We start from the raw sequence: 21,159 nt of genomic DNA, 5'->3' as shown, positions 1-21,159 counted from the left end.
CCTGATTAGATCAATACCTCCAATGGGACCACAAACAAAAGTAACGCGATGAATGCCATTAGTAACATACCTCATTATACAGATATTGGCTGGCAGGGGGTGTAATATTATCTATTATACAATAAATTGTTATTGTTCAGGGTGTCCATTATTATCAGCAAATATTCTTATTCCAGAAGTGGAAACCATTCGTGAGGAGAAATCAGGGCAACACAACTGGAAAAACTTCATAAATCATCCTTATGCATGTGTATCACCTTTCACAGTGACATATTACATAATCCCAACATGTCCTCTATACAAGCAATGCAATGAGCTATTAATATTACCCTTGAGTGGATTTCTTGTAAGTATCACCGACATTTCCTCAAGGTCTCTATTTCACTTCCATTTTTACTGTTTTCTAACATTGCATTGTTGATAAATAATGATTATACAACATTTTAATGAACTTTGTTTTAAAAAAGTACTAAAATACCCCATGAATACACGTTTTTATTCCAACTCTACAATAGAGAACAGGTAGACTTTCAGACTTTCCATATTAAGAAGCCCTGTTTTGCATAAAAAGCCTGCTTTTAACATTTGCAATTGGGTTTTTTATAAGTTGCATATCCATCTTGTACTAAACGTACGGAATGAATTAAGTATACGGGTATCATAATTATATTCTTAAAGTCATGTCACAAATTCTAATCACGGAAGCTATTACAATTAATATGTACAAAGAAAACACAACATGAATATAATATTTTTACGGCATATTTAGACTCAATAATTATATTAACACATATAATTATCTGCACCTAACCATGAGAAAGCATTCAAAATATACAGATATAAGTATTTTAAATATGAAAAGCAAAAGAAACACACAATATTAACACCATATGCATGTAAATTTGAACATATGACCTCATTTCAAATAGGATATAATCAGGCATCCTGGCTGCCTGTTACAATAACACTTATATAGGATATCCACACCAAACAAAATTTATAAAACTCCGAAATTTAAAAACATTCATACGGGTAAGTATGTCAAATTCGAAAAGTTCTTTGGATTAATGACTCCTTTGAAAATTTGTAAAATGAACTTGTTATAAATGAACATTTGCTTACCTAGCAGAAAAGTCGTTGAGCATGTACTGAGAAACTGATCTTAAACTCAGTAAATGAATAAGGATAAGCGAAGCAACTTATATAATGTATATAGTTCAAAATAAATGCAATTACAATCCATTGTCATGATCCTACCCACGGTAATGCATTAATGCATGGTAATTAATGTTGCCTTTTCTTCTTTACATGTAGGATGCCACACTCATATACTAATAAGAATGATATACGCTCATATCTCCCCTGCAACTCATAAATATAATTACGGTATTATGTAAAGTTCATATGAGGCAACTTTTGTTTTCTGTCACACCTTTTTTAGCGACAGTAATGGAAAGTTTTGAGAACATAATTATCTACAATTTAAGAACAAAAAATCTGCCACTGCATAGTGATAATCCCGAATTCTAAATTAATATCTTCATCATTTTTTTTTTGTGGAAATTTATAGATATCAGTTTAGGAAGAGATAAAAACAGAAAATATGTAAATCACTATAATTTTTTTTGTATTGAATGAGTAAAGTAACACATATGACAGAACACAGTAAGCGCGTTTAGATAAGCATTAGAATAGTTAAAAAGTGATTCAAAGTTTAACTTGCAATTTTGTCACAATTTCTTTCACATCATAAAATAGCAATATGAAATGTACAAAAGTTACATGTTTGTTCTACTTCATATACTTTTGTTCATTGTATATTTTTGTTCATTGTATATTTTTGTTCATTGTATACTTTTGTTCATTGTAAGAAAATAGATCATGACAAAAATTTGTTGAAACTGTATGTCAAAGCCTCAGATATACTGCTTAACGATATTTGTTCGACTATATACGAAATTTGTCTGCTTCTAAAAACTACCACAAATTTGATTGTTGTTCATAAATGCATATCAAAAAGGTTTTGATCAATTATTCATATTTTTGTTCTATAGAAACATGTAGAAGTATATAGAAAGAGAATATTTCCATCTGCGACGAACAAACGACAGGAGTGTGTTCAATCCCGCATAACCTTGTGGTAATAATAAAACGCTTTCAGAGCCACCGAGAGGCGAAACTGATCTCTAAATAAGAAACTGATATTATTTTCATTGGCACTAGTACTAGAATGTTCAGTGGCATCTTTACTAGAAAAATATTCAAATCCTTTTTATGATTTCAAATATATATACATTTGCATCACTGCATTTTATTGTATTACAAATAAAATAAACAAGCCCAAAAGGAGTAAAAATTGTTTAAAATGAAAACATATACTTGTTTGATTATTTTCTGCATATACTCCATGCAAAACAAAATATGAAACCAATACATGACGGGATATGATGCATTATTATCCAACCGAATATTCATTCTTGTCATTGGTTTCAAAACTATTCCAGTATTTATTGAAAGCATAATTTAACGCTTAATGCTAGAATTAAATTGTCTTGTTGACTGGTGTGACAGCATCATGACACGTAACCTCTGTTCGTGTCTATTTCAGTGTCCAGACCAGACCTTGGTGTCGCTTCATTGTTTGACTGAGAGCTTCTCACTGATTTCATCTTCTTCTCCAACCTCGTCAATCTCTGTTTCAGTTTCATCTGAGAATTGCTATACTCCTGCAGAAGGCGTGAGAAGCGAGTTTGCAAATGGTTCAAATTCCCATCCAAGCGATCCAGTTTCTCAAGCTGTTCGACTTGCTCTGCGGTGCGTCCACCTCGCTTAGCGGCTTCCTCATCGATCAAACCATCTTTCATTAAGATAGTACGCCCTCTCTCCTCTAGAATAACCCTCGCTTCAGGATACTCCTTGAGGGCATCTAGAAGATCGTCCTTTGATAGACAGAACACGTCCGAATAGCCAACACTTCGTACGTTGGCAGTTCGACGGTTACCTGATAAGCTACCAGGTACGTTAAGAATGCTGATCTCACCGAAGTAACTGCCGTCACTTAAAGTAGCATAAACAGTCTTACCATCCTCACCGACCACCTGAAGTTTACCCTGCTTCACGATGTACATCTCTCGTCCGATGTCACCCTTCCGACAAACGAAATCTCCCGGACTAAACACCTGAGGTTTCAGTTTCAGGACCAGTTCCACCAGCAGTCCTGGTTCGCAATCAGAAAAGATTGTAACTCGTCTTAAAGTGTCCATGTGAACGTGGATTGCAATTTCAGCCCGCAGTTTCTCGGGTAAAGTGTTGAGTATTGCTTCTTCGTCGAGGGTCTTTTTATTGGACCATATATAGTCAAACCATTTGATGATTCTTTGTTCGAGTTCTTTGCTGACCTTACGCAGGCTCATGTAGTGCTTCACACCATCAATACGGTTCTGAAAGTCTGCTTTACTCGCATTCATGTGGCTTATCATAGAGCCTACATTACCGACAATGGTGGCGAAGATAAGCACCCCAACAAGGAAATCAATTACAACGAAAAGATGCTCTGCGTTCGTCACTGGTTTCGGTGTCTCTCCAATGGTAGTCAGTGTTAATGTTGACCAATACAGACTGTAGATATACCTTCTGGTTAGTGAATCAGTAGATATCTTTGTTCCGTTTGGTAACTCCATCATAAATTTATTATCATAAACCCATTCATCCTCGCCCAGTCCAATTTCTTTGGATATTGAGAAGTAGATACAAGCATTCCAATGGATGATGACGATGATGTAGATGATGAGGTTGACGACGCGGACGATGTTGGGGTAGTTGGTGATGGTCTCTGTACGTTCGAAGAACTCTAATGCTCTATGAAACCTTAATAGTCTGGGTAGCCTGACAATGGCATAGACTGTGGTGATTTTGAAGTAGAGGAAATCAAGAGGGAGCATGGATAGTACATCTAGGTAGAAGGTCACTTTACGGGCTCGCATGTAGTTTATTCTCAGTTTCGTTGAATCCACCACCAACAAACCCTGCTCCAAATAACCTGCAAGATCAAAGAAAACTCACTTTGAAAAAAATATTCATTTTAGGTGAAATGATATATGAATCAAGAATTATTAAGTACATACCTGGTTTTCATTGTATGTTCATTATGTAGTGTGAATTAACATTGAATGAAAAAGTATGAATTAGGTCGATTTCTGACGTGTAAATCCATGCTGTTTTGTCCCATGCGTTACCAATGCCATATCTGATTTTAGTATCTTATTTAAGTTATTGCATATCTGCATTATAATTTAACTCTGTTTGTTTATGTGAATCTTTTGTATTTCATATTAACTTCAATTTTTTAACCTTGAATTTTATTATACGTGCTTTTTAATTCAAAGCGAATAAAGAAATATATGAACTGAAATGTATATCTGAAAGTTAATAGCCCTATAGTAGAACTTATGTCAGACCAAAGATGAAGGAAAATTACACAGTTTTGGTGTTTATTCATACTTGGTAGCATATACTTGGTAACATAGTCATTAATATTTGGTTCAATTTTTAGACAACCCGTATAAACAGACTAGTGAAAACTTGGCGGAATTCTTATTCACAAAAAACACTAAAAACACATTTGTGCACATATTCTTAGCAGTGCACGTGGTGATTTGTCTTGCTCAATTAATGTTCATGTTGTTTTAATAAACACAAATAGCCTATTCTTGTTGTTATCCAAAACACAGCAGATGTAATGTATTTGTAGTATTTTACGTTTTGAAACTTCATTATTTATTTTCAACTCAAATCAATTCTATACAATTTCACCGATTGTCCATTTTAAAACATAGTAAATGAGATCATACGGCAAAATTATATGAGCAGTAAAATCATATAAAATTATGGAATATCCTCTGATGCGAAATGCTTGTGGGCAGCGTCTCGTATAATTATGTAAGAAAATATTATATTTATTTCGTAAGATTACGGGAGAATATAGATTTGTGGTATGATTGTGTGAGAAAATATTATATTTATTTCGTAAGATTATGGAAGAATATAAAGGTTTGTGGTATGATTGTGTGAGAATGTATTTTTCGTCATATATTTTACCTGTTCTGAACTGCACGCAGATATCTAGGATGTAAATGAAATCACAGATGTAATCCAGAGCAAACCAAATATTTCGATAGTTCGTCTGGAGCTGAACAAAAGATGCCCGAGCTATGATGAGGTACAAATTGTATAGGACTGCCACAGTGATGATGAACAGCCAGGATGAATAGGTCCCCGATGAACGATCAAAAACGATTATCTTGGGTTTCTTGCGCTGGGAGTTTCTGAAATAAAATAATATATAATGAGCAATGTTAGCAAGGCATATCTAACGTGTGGATGGTGCAGAACGACAGGGAGACTCCATGGAGATGGTGCACACAATATTAACATCAATAATAATTAATTCCCGTTCTTATTTTAGCGTTGTACAAGAGTAACATCCGCTTGCAGTGTTTACCTGATCACTATGGTCACTGGACTCAATTTTCTGTACATTACGGTGCACATTCTCCACTCCCTGGGGAGCGTGCCAATTTCAATGACCTTTGCATCCTACCGGTTACCCATTTAGCGCCTTGACGGAGAGGAGTAGTGTAGATAAACTGATCAGTGGTGTATAATAACATGAGATAAGTGCGCTGCCGGGGCTTGAACCAAGGACCTTTTCATTTCCAGTCAAGTTCAAACTTGTGTGCAGGTTTGAAAAAAGTGACCAGTGGGTAATATCAATAAATAACACTGTAAACATAGTAAAGCGCATTGAAAAAAATCGCGTAATGTGCTATATACTAAAATATCATTATCTTCACTGCATATATCAGGTATTGTGTCATCCACTAATAAGTGACTGTTTCCAACATGAGCGTTGATTCTAATGGAACGGGGGGGGGGGGGGGGAGGGGGGGTAATAAAAACGAATATTGTCAGGCATTATCATACATCAAAGCATGCCATGATATTCAAATTCAACTTTCCAAGAGACTTAGCTTTGCTCACAATTTACACATCTATACCGTTTACATGCAAATACACTGTATAGATATCATTCCACTATACAAATTTAAACAAAATATGCAGTATTTTTAAAATTTCTTTCACACATAAAATAAAAAATATTGATGTGAGACATGACCCGGGAAAGTATGATGCTTATATTTAAAATACGGTACTTCAGAATGTTTATGATACTGCTCAGTATACAAGATGCTTACGATTTGCATGCAGGTATTGGCAATTTACATTGATCTGAGTGTGCAAGTCAACCGCATTTCAATCATTTGGAGATGAATAATTGACAATCACAATAAATTGGATGTTTTTTAAACACTTAACGAGAACGTTGAGTTCTGGTGAAGATTATTTTGCTGAGCCTTTCCATTACTTTTATGTCAGTTTGGATGACAATCATAGTAAAAATGTCCTCTGAAAAGGATTACTCTTCAAATACCCTCATATTTAAAATATGATGTGAACAAATATTTGGACCAACATTTTCATGTCACATAATATTTTGTGTAGACCCATATACGTATATATCTGTGTACAGTGCATTTGTCTTGTAGCAAGACCAAGTGATGAACCCAAAAACCTTACAGTACACCACTTCATATTTACTACATAATCAGCATTTCTTGATTGAATTGAAACGGGTTTTCCCACCATTTAATTTTATGACTCGAACTTAACTTTTCTTTAGAGACTTCGCGATAAGACGGATATTATGATATAAAAAATAATTAACTTCAATTTTAAAAATGTCATCCAAAACAAGAATATTGAGGAAAAAATGGGACAAACACAAATGGCTATACCAATATTACACCTCCCGTATTCCACTTTAAAGCTCGTCTGTACTAGTTGGGCCAGGAGGGATTAGACCACCCAGCGAGGTCACTGACAGGTGGCTATCTCATCAACTGAGCTTTCAATTAACGTAAGTAAAAGAGGATCATGGGGGACCAACAGGCACCGATTAGGCATTGTTTTATATATAGAGGGAGCAATTAGCTATGGTACAGTGGGGGCTTTTAGAGAAACTTAACGACAGCTTTGTGTCGTTACAATCGTGGTATTTATCAATTAGAATTAAAGAATCTAAGAAAAAGGTCTGAGGGCTTTGCGAAAAATCACGTGTTGATAACGAGCTTCTTGAAGACCACACAATGCCCATAACAAGCACTAGTATAGCGAGGCCGTATTGAAGTAAATAATAATGATAATAATAATATAATAATAATAATAATAATAATAATAATATAATAATAATAATAATAATAATAATAATAATAATAATATAATAATAATAATATAATAATAATAATAATAATAATAATAATAATAATAATAATAATAATAGTAATAATAATAATAATAATTTTAAGAATAATAATAATTTGAATACACATCTCCACAAGACGAGTATTTAGTGACTTAAGATCACTCCTTTTTCGTCTTGGATTAATCCTAATCTTAGTTCAAGACTGGTAAGTACACTCCATCCCTAATTGTTTATTCATTGGAGCTGCTTCACCGGATCATACTCATACTAATTCGATTTGACTGTAGAGTATACGGGCTAAACAGCTTACACAGGTGCTGAATCCTTCGTAGGATTGAGGAGTTTAATGAAATATCTTAATAAATGTCACTGGTAATAACAAATAAATAAAACTCCCATGAATTCACGCATGTAAAGCGAACGTGTACGTATGCAAAAAGTATACACTATAACGATATGACTAATGCTACATACTCCAGCTTTATATTCGTGTAAATTGTTATTTCATTTTTGTTGCCATGGATACAGAGTATCATAATCAGGTTACAAACGAGCGTGCTCTCCCTTTCATTCCAGTCTGCAAGCCCATCCCCTCACTCTTACTCCTTCTTGCTCTCTCTCTTTCTCTCTCCCCTTCCCTCTCCCTCTCTCTCTCTCTCTTTCTCTCCCTCTCTCTCTCTCTCTCTCTCACTCTCTCCCTCTCTATCTGTCTCTCTTCCTCTTACTCCCTCTCATTATCTTCCTCTTGAAGTTTGAACAGAATAAGAAAGAAAAAATGATATTGATGATTTGGAGATATAAGATATAGCCCTCAAAACTCTTTCTCTAATAGCATCATTATGTTTTCGTTCATGTGTGACCTAAATTTCCATCGGCCTGAAATCTAGATATTGTTAACATTTAGTATACTTTATAACGATACCTTGACAAGCTCATATTAAAGGTTTTTTTTTTTTAATTACATATTTTTTTCAAAATTAAATGAATATTGTAAACTGGATATAAATCATAATCTAATTTATAGCCGTCCTACTGTATGACATGTATGACGTGCACATAAATATAATTTATGTAATAACAAATCACTCTATATTTACGAGCAATTACCTCGGATGGCATTTCATATTTTGACATTTTCTAAATGAATCTCAAACAGCCTGAGGAATACGTGTAAGTAAGAGTAAACACACGCTATTAGCTATCCAATATAATGTTCTTTTCGCGTCGCATAACAATAAATACGAACCCGTGTACGTACAGAAAGCTACAGCTCAGGCTGATTGTCTCCGTTTCTTTGCATTTACACGATTTCCGTGTAACTTGCACTTACAGCATGACACACCCATGTAATCTATACTCAACAGAAGAGCAACTCTTCCTTTCGATAAGTATACAGTATCTTAGTGATGTGTTTTTCTATCAGCGGACATTTTCTTCCTCGTCCTTATTCCTCGCTTGATAAATGCAGACACTTTTTTCTTTTTTTCTTTTGGGTCAAAGTTTATTTCGATTTCATCCGGTGTTGCAGTGAAGGCTAAACTCTGAAGAAAACCTCATGATTATGGTCGTTCACTAACTTCGTATTTTTTTTTATTATGTATGTGTTTGCGCGTGTGCGCGCGCGTGTGGGTGTGTGTGTAGGTGAGCGAGCCAAAGGTGTGAAAAAAAAGTGTGAGTGTGTATACTAGCATAATGTTTATCAATCGTGTTTTTATAGTGGTAACAATCTATACTTTCATGGAAACATGTATTTCGATCCAATGTCAGTCTTTAATGTTATGTTAAAAAAAGCACTGAAGGCAACATAATATTCTTAGCAAATTAAGCACACAGTGACAGGCACGGGCAAATGAAATGAGTATTCTAACAGTAACAGACGAACCGGCGCTATGTGTTAGAGAGAGCAGTGACGTTGTTCAACCGCACCCTGTAAATTGACATTCATCCAATTCATTAATTTTGATAAGTTTTATGATTGAACAGACAAACATCATCCTGTTCTTGGATGATATAACTTGGATGTTATACGGAGTGTGCATTGGGGTAGCTACGGCGGCACCCCCCCCCCTCCCTCCCAATCAAATTGCGGGGGGGAGAGAAATGGAGAGGTGAAAGGCAAAGTTGCAAGTAGATGATCCGATCCCTTCTAAAACCTCCCTTGTCTCACTCTCCTTGCTCTCTCTCTCTCTCTCTCTCTCTCTCTTGTACAGCCCTCCCCCTCTCCCTCTCTCTTAGACTTAAGAGCCACTCAACAGCCATATCCGCGCTACGTCATTTAATGTACAAAATATATCATGTTGCGTCATGAAATTCAGAATCGTTGTGAATGCATAGTTCGGATAAACTTCTCATTCTATAATATGTCGTATTAGCTGGAATCACCTTTTGAGTTGCATTCAAATTTACATGACGTGTATCCATCTAACGAAAGAATTAATGAAATATAGAAATAGGTCAAGTAATGAAACGGGTATAGGGTGTGATTAAAGAACAAAAGTATAGAGATAGGGGTGGGGAGATACAGGCTAAAAATTGGAACGCTGAAAACAGTTTGCGATAGAGTCATAGAATTGTTTATGTTTTTTAATGTAGTATTGACAATATTCTACCACATGTGGTTTTCAATGACATTTCCTCATATGATTTTTATTTGTTGCTATGGGTGACCTTATCCCCATTATGTTGCTACATGGTATAATTATCTATGAATATATTTCGCGCGCTTTGTGACGAAGGATGCATGGACAAACCAAACCAGACTCTCTAAAAGAGCGTACGTGATACGTAACATTACGTATTATATACGTAATATCTATGTAATAATATATCTATCAGCCACAGGGTATTTCTGACCTAGATACCAGAAGACTGTTAATCTATCTTGATTAAAGCTCTTCAAAATTCACGCCTTTAAAAGAAGTATACATAGGCGTAAAATCAAACGTGCAGTGGTATACACTCCATTTCTTTGAATTAATATTAATTTATGTCCACAATCTCATTTATTACCTCTCTTAATCAATTATTGGGGTTTTCACGCAAATGTGTTCTGTAAAAACGTAAAATATGATCATCATCAAATCATATTTCACAATATAAGCTGTCAGATAAGACGAATTCAACTTTTTCCGTTCGGGGCCTAAGGTAAACTTTTTTTTTCTCAAGAAACTTAAGAGTGCATCTAACAAGAAAATGGATCATTTTACCAATGGTAGATGAGGTGTCCTGAAACTGCAAGGAACCCGGGTTCGAAACCAAATGGATTCGCTAGTGCCCTTTGGTACGACATATGCCTCATTACCATGTCCATAGGAGAGGACTTGGAGCCGTACGTCAGTCCTCCAGATGCTTAATTGTAAATATAGCCGTGCATTTTTAACAGTCATGTAAATAAAACCATCATACCATTTCAACCCTCAGTATAGGATATTCATGTTCGGCTGAAATAGCAAATATTTTTCTAAGAAAATAATTTAATCTCGCATAATTAAGAGTGGTGTAGGTGGTTCACATTATATATTGTCTTCTGCAACTTCATCAACATTTTACAGGTCCCCCCCCCCCCCATCTCTCTCTCTCTCTCTCTCTCTCTCTCTCTCTCCCTACACTCAAGCCCCTCAGGGAACGTGTATTGATACCGTCTTTCATGACACATTTTCATAAACTGAGACTTGCTTCTTTATGAGGGGCGTGTGCCAATACAAACTTTTCATTTCATAATCCCATGAAATGTCACAGCGTCGCCTGATATGTATATAGGCTGATACATTATAATTGCGCCTCGGCATTTAAGTGCTTGATTTTATATCATAATGGCCTTCAATGTCCCACTGTGTTCGGTGACATGCTTAGAAATCATCGTCATGTAAAGATTGTTCGTTTTTTCATTACAATGGAACAATTGACAGTAACAACGCTCATGCAGGTCCATGAATAATTTGCACTATGTTACTAATTGTACTATCGAATTTTGTAATACTTTATAGTCGATAAATGAGATGTACATGTAAAAAAAAAGGCAACCGAAAGGGATCCGCGTCAAAATGTAGCTCGAACATTTGAGGGTAATACATTTTATATTTACAAAATTTGTGTTCTTACAATAAAGAAAGGCTGTATACGGAATACATTTCTGTTTTTGAAAGAATTGAATTTCCACTGGTTTCATGACTATTCAGTAAAGTGTATTTCTCTATTGGATAAGAAAATAATGAAATTTACTCTCTTCTATAATCATTGTAATGAAATCGAATTTGCTCTCCAACAAACAATTACTCTTATATTTATACTGGGGAGCGAGAGGGGGAGGGAGAATGAGAATGAGAAGGAGAGTGAGGTAGGGACATATTTGTAATATGCACTTTATACAGTATGGCATATTATTATTATTACTATACATGACTGTGTGTATTATTATTATCATTATCATTATCATTATCATTATCATTATCATTATTATTATTATTATTATCATTATCATTATCATTATTATTATTATTATTATTATTATTATTATTATTATTATTATTATTATTATTATTATTATTATTATTATTATTATTATTATTATTATTATCATTATTATTATTATTATTATTATCATTATTATTATTATTGTTATTATTATTATTATTATTATTATTATTATTATTATTATGTGTGATGAATTAGTCTTATCAAGCTATAAATCATAATGAATCTGAACACTGAAGCGTCTCATGCTTACATGCTTTTCAGCTAAGATCCAGCATATTTTAGGCATACTTACGAAGTTTAAGGACGCTTGCACAAATTTGATATTCATAATTATTTCAAGGCATTCAAACCAACACGGGATTGTAAGGTATACTGTCTCGCATGGTGACCTATACAGTGAATCGACACATGACATGCACGCAAGGCTTTCATGCTTTACACCTACCAAGGAACCTCACAGAAAGGCCACTTTTAATTCGATTTTGTTGACATTTGGATGAAATACATTTCCCTCGTTGTAACATTGTCATATGAGTATGCAGGCATACCACTGTTCAAATTTACATCGAATATTTCGTTAATATTTCTGGCATCGGTTATTAAATGATATTCCAGGCAAGGTATTAAGGTTGCAAGCTAATTTGACCTCGGGATAGTTTGACAAAAGAACAAAGAAAACATTCGTGCTGTAGTTGAACTCCTTGAGCACTGACAATTTGAAATATATACATGTATATTTCCATTGTATAGAGATTAAAAGTGTCTTCAAATTATGACAATTTTATAGTGTATCATATGAAGTAAACACTATAATTAATTTCTAATCATATTTTATTAATTTCTACCAAAATATCAGTTTAAAGATAAAGAAAAGAGGCAGTTTCTTTTCCAGAATCTTTAGAATATCAACTAGATAGTCCTTAGCCTATATGATTCTCAAAAGACAATTATGATTCATCGGAATCGTTTATGCATAAACAATGTGTACCATCTCCTCTCTATGCGAGGTAATTACATCATCATGGTCCCTGTAAGGGCGTATGGCAATCTTAAATGGTGCAGATTAAATGCGAAATTATTAATCATTATCCGATATACTAAAGACAACGACACATTATTTTTTATAAAAACAGCTTTTGTCAACGATTATGCTGCTTTGCTAATTTAATGTTTTACATTGAGGCGGTCGAGACTTGATTTTGTAGGTACATCATACATGAAGTCCCCTACTTTTTTTTATTCCTAGCGTTCTTCCCCTACCGGTTTTAATGTCCTTTTGAATAAATAGACAAACTTACTTTACTCTGCATGATTTATAAAGGCTCGAACCGACGATAATCATTATGTAATGTGTAAACATAAAAATTACTTGAACAAACACTTTGAAAATAAAAATGTAAATGAAATATTTTCAAAAAAATTGATATACATGCATATTTGAATAAAAAGCCACATAATTACTTGAATCTTGCAAAAAGACTTCAAACTCGTAGAAGTACGAAAACTTTCCATTATGATTCACAGAAAACTAATGCAGAAATCCTCTAAACATTCAGTTATCACGTATGGTGGTTTCGCCTTAACCACAAACCACTAGAAGAACATGTTTATATTGGAATGTAGAAGATTATTTTTCCTAATTATCTAAAAAGGCAGTGGTAATGCTGGATACGTGATATATAACCACGGGTCTAAAAGGAGATATGTTTAAATAACATTTTTTTTAAAGAATTCTATAGATTTCAATTAAGTTATCGACGTCCATCAACTCCGAAAGGAATACCGATAAGAGACATAAAACCACACCATCAATGATTAAAAGAAGATGAAGAATAAGGATAAATAAACTTTAGACCCTTGATGGTTTTGTCTCAAGAATACTTTGCTAATGAAAATCAGGAATCTTTCCATCTCATTTGATCTCGATAAGCAGTACCGATGGTTTTATCAAACCACTTATATGCGCAATAGAAACAACTAAGGAGTGACAGTATATGAAGGTAATTTTTTTCGTGACTATTTTTCCCCGAGACAATTCTTTTCTTACGAAACTTTTGTTATGATCCTGTCCATCTGAAATCAATCTGAATAAGAATCAAAATGGTTGAAGGCGATAAAATATAAGCTTATAAAACAGATGACGACAATTAGAAATCCCCGCCAAATTGATCACGTTTAAATATATTAATATTGTACTCCTCATTACACTTTATACTGCTAGGAGGAACAAACAGTTTAAAACGATTTCATAAACCCGGAAGAAGTATTGACATGGAGTTTTGAAATAATTTTATTGGACCAAATTCACAAAAGTAATCTAAAGCTAAACCACGGTCTAAAATGTCAGTTTACCGTACAGCATACAGACTAAAATAAATGTAAAGCTAATCTACATGTATAATGAATAATTGAAAAATAAAGGCGAACCTAAATAGTAATAGTACTTACACTGTTATGATAATCTTCATTATTCACATTTTGACCCGTTGTACGCTCATTTATTTCAACCTTTAAAGACTCTTCTTTCAATTCGTTGTAGATAGTGTTAATACACTGTTCATACTGTCAAAGTATTGTGACCCCAATAAAAATTACACTTTGGCATCAAATAATAAGAGTTCAAAACTAGGTCTAACTAAATTAGTTATAGTGTGTTCATATTCTTTGGTTATATTCCTTTTCCTCAATGTTTTTCTTCTTCTTCCATACTATATTAAATGACACCATACGTGCCCTTCCGGAAGGGCATATACACACGTGTACATGGTGTTAGTACATGGTGTTACTTTAGATATCCAAGTACACCATGAGCGAGAATTTGATCTCGGAAAGTCAAAGTTGTGTCAAAAGTGCCTCAAAACATACCCTAAACATAAATACAATGTTTAATATTCCCTCTTTTCATATTTGGTAGAAGTTTTCTATTTACAGTCTAACCTGTCACTCTCACGACTCCTTGTTATGCCATACCTACACTGCAGTATTGTTCGGTGTAATTAGGTAAAGTGTGATGTCTTTTAATCATATTGATTGGACTACTTGCAACGCAATACTGCATCTATCAGATGGATGATGATTAAAACCCCTGTCACACATACACACGTAGACCGACACCAGACCGGAAACTGAACAAACATGACATTGCAGAATGGCCCAGAATCGGTCGGTTTGGGAAGTGTGACTGAGGTTATTATAGCTCGCTACGCAAAACTGATTCTATTGAAATCATTTATGTAATTGGTTCTACAGCCAAGTGGTCGGAGGAAAGAGTTTTTAATCTAGCGCTTGTTTTGTGTCACTCACCAAGGCATCTTTGTTGCTAAGCTTCATAATAAAATTAAAACGATTAACATAAATAGTGCATGCTGGGATAAAGAGGCATAGTCAGACTAAATTATGGTTTGGATTGTTTGTAAGGGAACTAATAACATCAATGTATTATTACATTCTACAATACCTTTATAAATGAAAAGGGAATTACACGTAGAATTAAGAATTCATAAATCGTCTGATTGAAGCCAGAAGGACATCAACTCCTATATTTTAATATTGATTTAACCCCAAAGTTCTGAGCAGACTAAATGAATATACATATATATATATATATATATATATATTTATATATATGAATACGTAAAAGATGAATTCAAAAGAAGAGGATCTATAACTAAAATATCGAATACGCAACAGGCCTTTTCGACATTATAATGGGCGGGATATTGATTTATCTATTACTGTCATAGTTACTTCGAGACACAATATCGTATTGGGTTATTCAATGTTGAAAACCATCATTTTTGTCTTCTTCTTTATAATTATACGCGTATATGGTAAACATCATATTTCCTGTGGTACCTTGGCGGAATTAAGACTCCATGTACATGTTTGGAACACCCTTGTATTTCTCAGAACTCTAAGAACGTGTTTGAGCTGAATTGTTATCATGTAATTTCAAATGCAATGGAAGAGCTCACGTCTGCTTTCTATACAAATCTAGTATTTACTAATAATATTTACACTCATAATTCTTCTATTTTCTTAATTACTGATTGAACTGGTCTAAGTTAATAATCAAGTCGATACTTCAGTTCATATTGTGATTTACCTACAATGTATTGTTCATGTATTTAAATGAAAAATGAATCCACCTTTCTATCTATCTATCTATCTATCTATCCTTCTAGATGTCGGTTTGTCTGTTTGTGCATTAACTATCCCATCTATATCTATTAATCTATCTATCTATCCATTTATCTTTCTATCCATCCATCCGTCCGTCCACCCGTCTATCTTTCTCTTTGAATGTCCCTCATTTTATTTACCTACCTACATACCTATCTATGCTATAAATCTATCATTGAACAAACGGTAGTATGGTTTAGACCGTTGAATAATATACGGTGCTCTTTTACTGGCTAACAGAACGAAGAGGACTACTCCAAGGGCGTATTATGAGGATTAAATTTCCTTACCATATTACATGTAAGAGTGAGCATTATCAGACAATGTCACTGGCTATCTAAATGTATGTTTTCATTGCATATTCACTTCATTTTGACTGCATTTCACTTAGTTGTTTCTCGATAACTAGACAATATTTTTTCCTCTCAATAATAATCATATTTATTATACATTTTTCTTCGTTTTCAGATAATTCATGATATATATTCTAGGCTAATCATAAAATTTTGATTCACTTCCATCGTCAGTTTCCAATCACCTGTCAAAGGTGTCTTCGCAGCTAAGAAGAGATCAACACAGAGGGAGATATATTATCGTTTTATGTTCAGATGGATGTCAGGCTATTGATAGTAATACTAAGAGGGATTGTCAATCACACTTGTCGCTTTTTTTTTTTTTTGGCGAGTCATCTTGCTGAGAGCAGTCTCCATAATACCGCGCTCATGCGGTCACCATAGCAACGTGAAGGCATCATTTAGTGTATGGTTGAAGTAGGATGGTACATGATCACACTAGGCTTGATGGTAGATAATGACATTACCAACCTTCCTTCTCTCTCTCATCCACACAGCTACACCATGTACAATTGCTCATTCGATTATCGCACGACCTTTGTTTATTAAAAAAGATCCAATATGAATTTGTTGATTGCTAATGCATAAATGCAAATACAAATTCATACCGATTTAGACAGGGACCTTTTGGAATCAAGCTTTCATAGAAATCAAATTTGCGGTTTTGTTTTCAATTTTGACATAAAAAAGCCTTTTATACTTTTATTAATTTTATTTGTGCTTTTCTGTTTTAAAAAAAGTGAACATTCATTTTATACAGTCAAGGGAAATTAGACGTTTAAACAAAATGAATTTGAGAGAAGGCAGAGCATTCATTGAGACATATAATTCAATAAAAGTTGAGACAATTAATATGAATTTATGTTTTTGACGCTTAAATCACTACTGATAATAACCCCCCCCCCCCCCCCTCATTTGCAATTCGGTCTTATGAGTGATAGTCGAACGAACTATTTATCGCAGCATTTTGTCCTACGGATTTCATTTTCTCAATTTTGTAATAATGAAACACACATCTTCTTGAAGTAAGTAACATTGTAAGTAAGTACTTGTAAGTAACATTGTTTGACATGACTTCCTATTTATGAAAACGATCTGTTCCACAATGACAAATGAAAATGGTACGTTTTATGACACTTTTTTAATATACCAAATCATTCTTTTATGTGATAACACCCTCCCTAACATGACAGATTATTATTCCTATAAAATCAAGACTCTCGTCAAGTTGAAAACATTTTACACTAACAAATATAATAAAAGAAAAATAGATAGGGTTACAGTGCTTCAAACAGTAGAAAAACATCCAAACTAGCGCTATACAAATGTCTTGTTACCTTTATAGAATCCTGTTTCTTTAGTAAACTAATGTGATCTATTTAATTTTAGTCTGCTTAATATCCTGTGTTTCTCTTCAAAATTTGTGATTTTGTAAGCGGTTCATTTTATTTTTAGCAACCCTAGATTATCGACTTTAATATCATCATAAAGATTGGTAGGTATGTATGGAGGTCTGGATATTGCGAAACCAAAGGAAAATCGATATTCAATCGGTTTGATGGTCAAAATGAGCGAAGCGAGTGAAAGCAACACGGATTGAGATAGATTAATGAAGTCTACATGTAGGAGGGAGACGGGGCAGTAGATAGGTTGATATGGATAGTGAGACAGAAAAGAGGATAGGAGGATAGAGAGAAAGGGAGAGAGAAAGAGAGGGAGGAATGAGAGAGAGAGGGAGAGCGAAGTTATAGACATGCAGGAAGAGAAGGAAGGAGAGAGAAAGGGAGGGAGGAGTGAGAAAGAGAGGGAGAGCGAAGTTATAGACATGCAGGAAGAGAAGGAAGGGGAGAGAAAGGGAGGGAGGAGTGAGAAAGAGAGGGAGAGCGAAGTTATAGACATGCAGGAAGAGAAGGAAGGGGAGAGAGAAAGAGAGGGAGGAGTGAGAAAGAGAGGGAGAGCGAAGTTATAGACATGCAGGAAGAGAAGGAAGGGGAGAGAGAAAGAGAGGGAGGAGTGAGAAAGAGAGGGAGAGCGAAGTTATAGACATGCAGGAAGAGAAGGAGGGAGAGAGAAAGAGAGGGAGGAGTGAGAAAGAGAGGGAGAGCGAAGTTATAGACATGCAGGAAGAGAAGGAAGGGGAGAGAAAGAGAGGGAGGAATGAGAAAGAGAGGGAGAGCGAAGTTATAGACATGCAGGAAGAGAAGGAAGGGGAGAGAAAAGGGGGAACACAGGGAGAAGGTTAATGAGGATGAGCACAGGAAAAACAAGAATTGGAATCTAAGCAAATCAACTTACGAGAAAACAATTTATTCGAGACCTAAATATGAATCATGACTGTGTAAGGTCAGTTATTAGTTTGTCTAAATATTTGGTGAGCTAAACGTTGACATTTATTATCTTACTTTACCAACCTTTACATCTCAGAACAAGCAGTTGATTTCTTACCAGAGCCATGGAATAGAGCATGCATGTAGCACTTATCCTTAATAGACACGCGCCAGTGAATTAGAAAATGAATATTTGTATAAGGCGTTTTACCGCTCTTTTTTGTAATTTCACTCCCTCCACTCGACTAATTACATCGATACACATTATCTGTACATCCATGTAGAATTCATCTTTGAATCTCTTTGATTAAGGTCGGAAATGTGAATGCATAAAATACCTTACCACCCCCCCCCCCCCCACCACCACCACCACCACCACCATCAGACAATAGGCCCTCTTAAAAGTAGGGAGAGGTACGCATAGAGTGCTCAGTTTGTATTATGGAGGAAAACGCTTGATTGTTGTGTTTTTTAAATCAAATTTCAATAAGAACTCTCTGTTATACCAGAAAGCGATAATTTGATCTTCTATCTTGAAATAAATATCCATTTTAGCCTTTGAAGAATAACCAGGTTACGTAATAGCCATTAGTGAAATATACATCCATTACAGCAGTGACCGACGATAATTATGTTTGTTTGAGATATTACGTGTTGAAAGCTTAGTATACAATATGACTTTTCCTGAAATGTTATCAATTACCATTAACAATAGTATACGCACTAACAAGAGAAATGGAGTTTGCGTTGCTCAGTCTGGCTCACAAGGTAATAGTGGGAAAATTGAATTTAGACATTTGTTAAAGCAATCATCATTCTCATAAAGTCTGCAGTATTACATCACATAGGATATGACTTAATTCACATTTCTCCAGTTTCGTCCTTATTTAACAAATAACAAAAGGAATGATTAATAATATTAGGAGAGTTACATGGATTCGGGAAATGTTTGCCTACTTACTAATCTAATTACATGAGAGCTTCAAAATAACAGCTATATTAAAGGAAGCATAATTATCATTGTGAAACGTTTTATACAAGGCAATAACCTCTTTTGTTTGAGTGCATATTTAATGGCTTTTTTGTTCCAGTTACGAATTCCAGAGTCATCTGTTACCAGGCAACCCTAATTTGCTCTACGACCACCCGTAACCTTGAGGAAAGGAAATTCTAAGTATTAAAAGGACAAACTTTATTTTTCATCAAAAATTCATTAAAACTTAGAACTGTATGAAAAATTGTAAGTCACCGTGTCGTCAAATACCACGTATTGCTTAAAATATTACACAGAGCTAAGGAAATACTATGGAGACTAATATGAAGACAAACCTGCCTCATGTAACTTGACCCCCAAAAGATTAGTTTTGTTATATTGACAAAACTAAGTGAGCTATCCAGCCAGATTCATTTCATTATCTCGTCATTTCTTTGTTGACTTGGACATATTGTCTTTTCTATCTTGTTTATTACGCTGCAATTGGACAAATGGAAAAAAATACATTATAATACAACATAAGTTCCATGTAAATAATATCTTCAATTTTCGAATATATTTTGAAGCATTTGATATATTAGTTATATTTTCATTTCAATTAATCATCGATTATACGAGGGGATAAACAGGTAACTATGTGGTTAGGTATAATTATGCGATGCTTTGATCTCTACGAGTGTTGTATTTTTTTCTTCCATTCATTAAATATGATAAAGTACCTCTATCGCATAATCGGTTGGGTTAGTAAAAACAAATATTAAAAAATAAAACAACACTCCCATACAATCTCTTTAACAGCGAAATAATGGACATAATTCTGTCCTTTTCTCAAGTACGGCTCACTGAAGCTGATACACCGTATGGTATTTACATAGATATCACTGATATAACTGACAAAACGATTGTGGGCAAGTACGTTTAGAAAACCCAGAGAAGATTTTTAATCAATAATTCTTTTCTTATGAATTACACAGCAACAGACTACACTCCTGAATGCAAATATCAATTTACTCTTCCTTTCAACGACAAAAACTACCAACCATAATTACAACTTGGCGCACGTGACCATAAAACGCCATTGTGGCTACGGTTACCATAGCAATGCAAGATTTGAAGGATGAGTGACCGAGCGAGGAAATCACCTACGGCCTACGGGTATTTGTTTAACCTGGAAGCCAGTCGCACTTTGTCTTTCATTATTCATGCCAATGTTTTACCCTCTTTTAGCCATGCCTTTATTTCGTTCAAATCATACGAGTTGATTTAGGCTAAAGTCTGCTTCTTTGTATTACAGTTCCCTGAATTAGGCGTCAAAATGGAGACAGATAATAGATTCCTAAAACCCTGCATAATCGATTAGCGTTTTGTGAATAAAATAAATCACCATTACATCCGTGACTTTATACATATATCTGAAAGCATGATTAACAAATTAAAACACCTACACATTAAAAACAGACAGTGTACTCATGTTAAAGATAATATAGCATTATTGTAGATATTCTT

General features: G+C 34.4%; 1 protein-coding gene across 1 annotated transcript in view; it reads right to left on the bottom strand.

Moving 5' to 3' along the window:
• Positions 1 to 2,369: 2,369 nt before the first annotated feature.
• LOC579326 (cyclic nucleotide-gated cation channel alpha-3) overlaps positions 2,370 to 21,159 on the bottom strand; it is a 36,672-nt gene continuing 17,882 nt past the window's right edge. Inside the window, exons 3-4 of the mRNA XM_779446.5 lie at positions 5,098 to 5,324; positions 2,370 to 4,039 (exon numbers count right to left, since the gene is read on the bottom strand). Of these exons, the coding sequence (XP_784539.3) occupies positions 2,574 to 4,039; positions 5,098 to 5,324 (1,693 nt within the window). The 3' untranslated portion in view covers positions 2,370 to 2,573. The remainder of the gene's footprint in view (positions 4,040 to 5,097; positions 5,325 to 21,159) is intronic.

Source organism: Strongylocentrotus purpuratus, unplaced genomic scaffold, assembly GCF_000002235.5.
Source record: "Strongylocentrotus purpuratus isolate Spur 01 unplaced genomic scaffold, Spur_5.0 spur5_scaffold_11, whole genome shotgun sequence".
NCBI lineage: Eukaryota > Metazoa > Echinodermata > Echinoidea > Camarodonta > Strongylocentrotidae > Strongylocentrotus > Strongylocentrotus purpuratus.
This window is presented reverse-complemented; position numbering and strand designations above follow the sequence as displayed.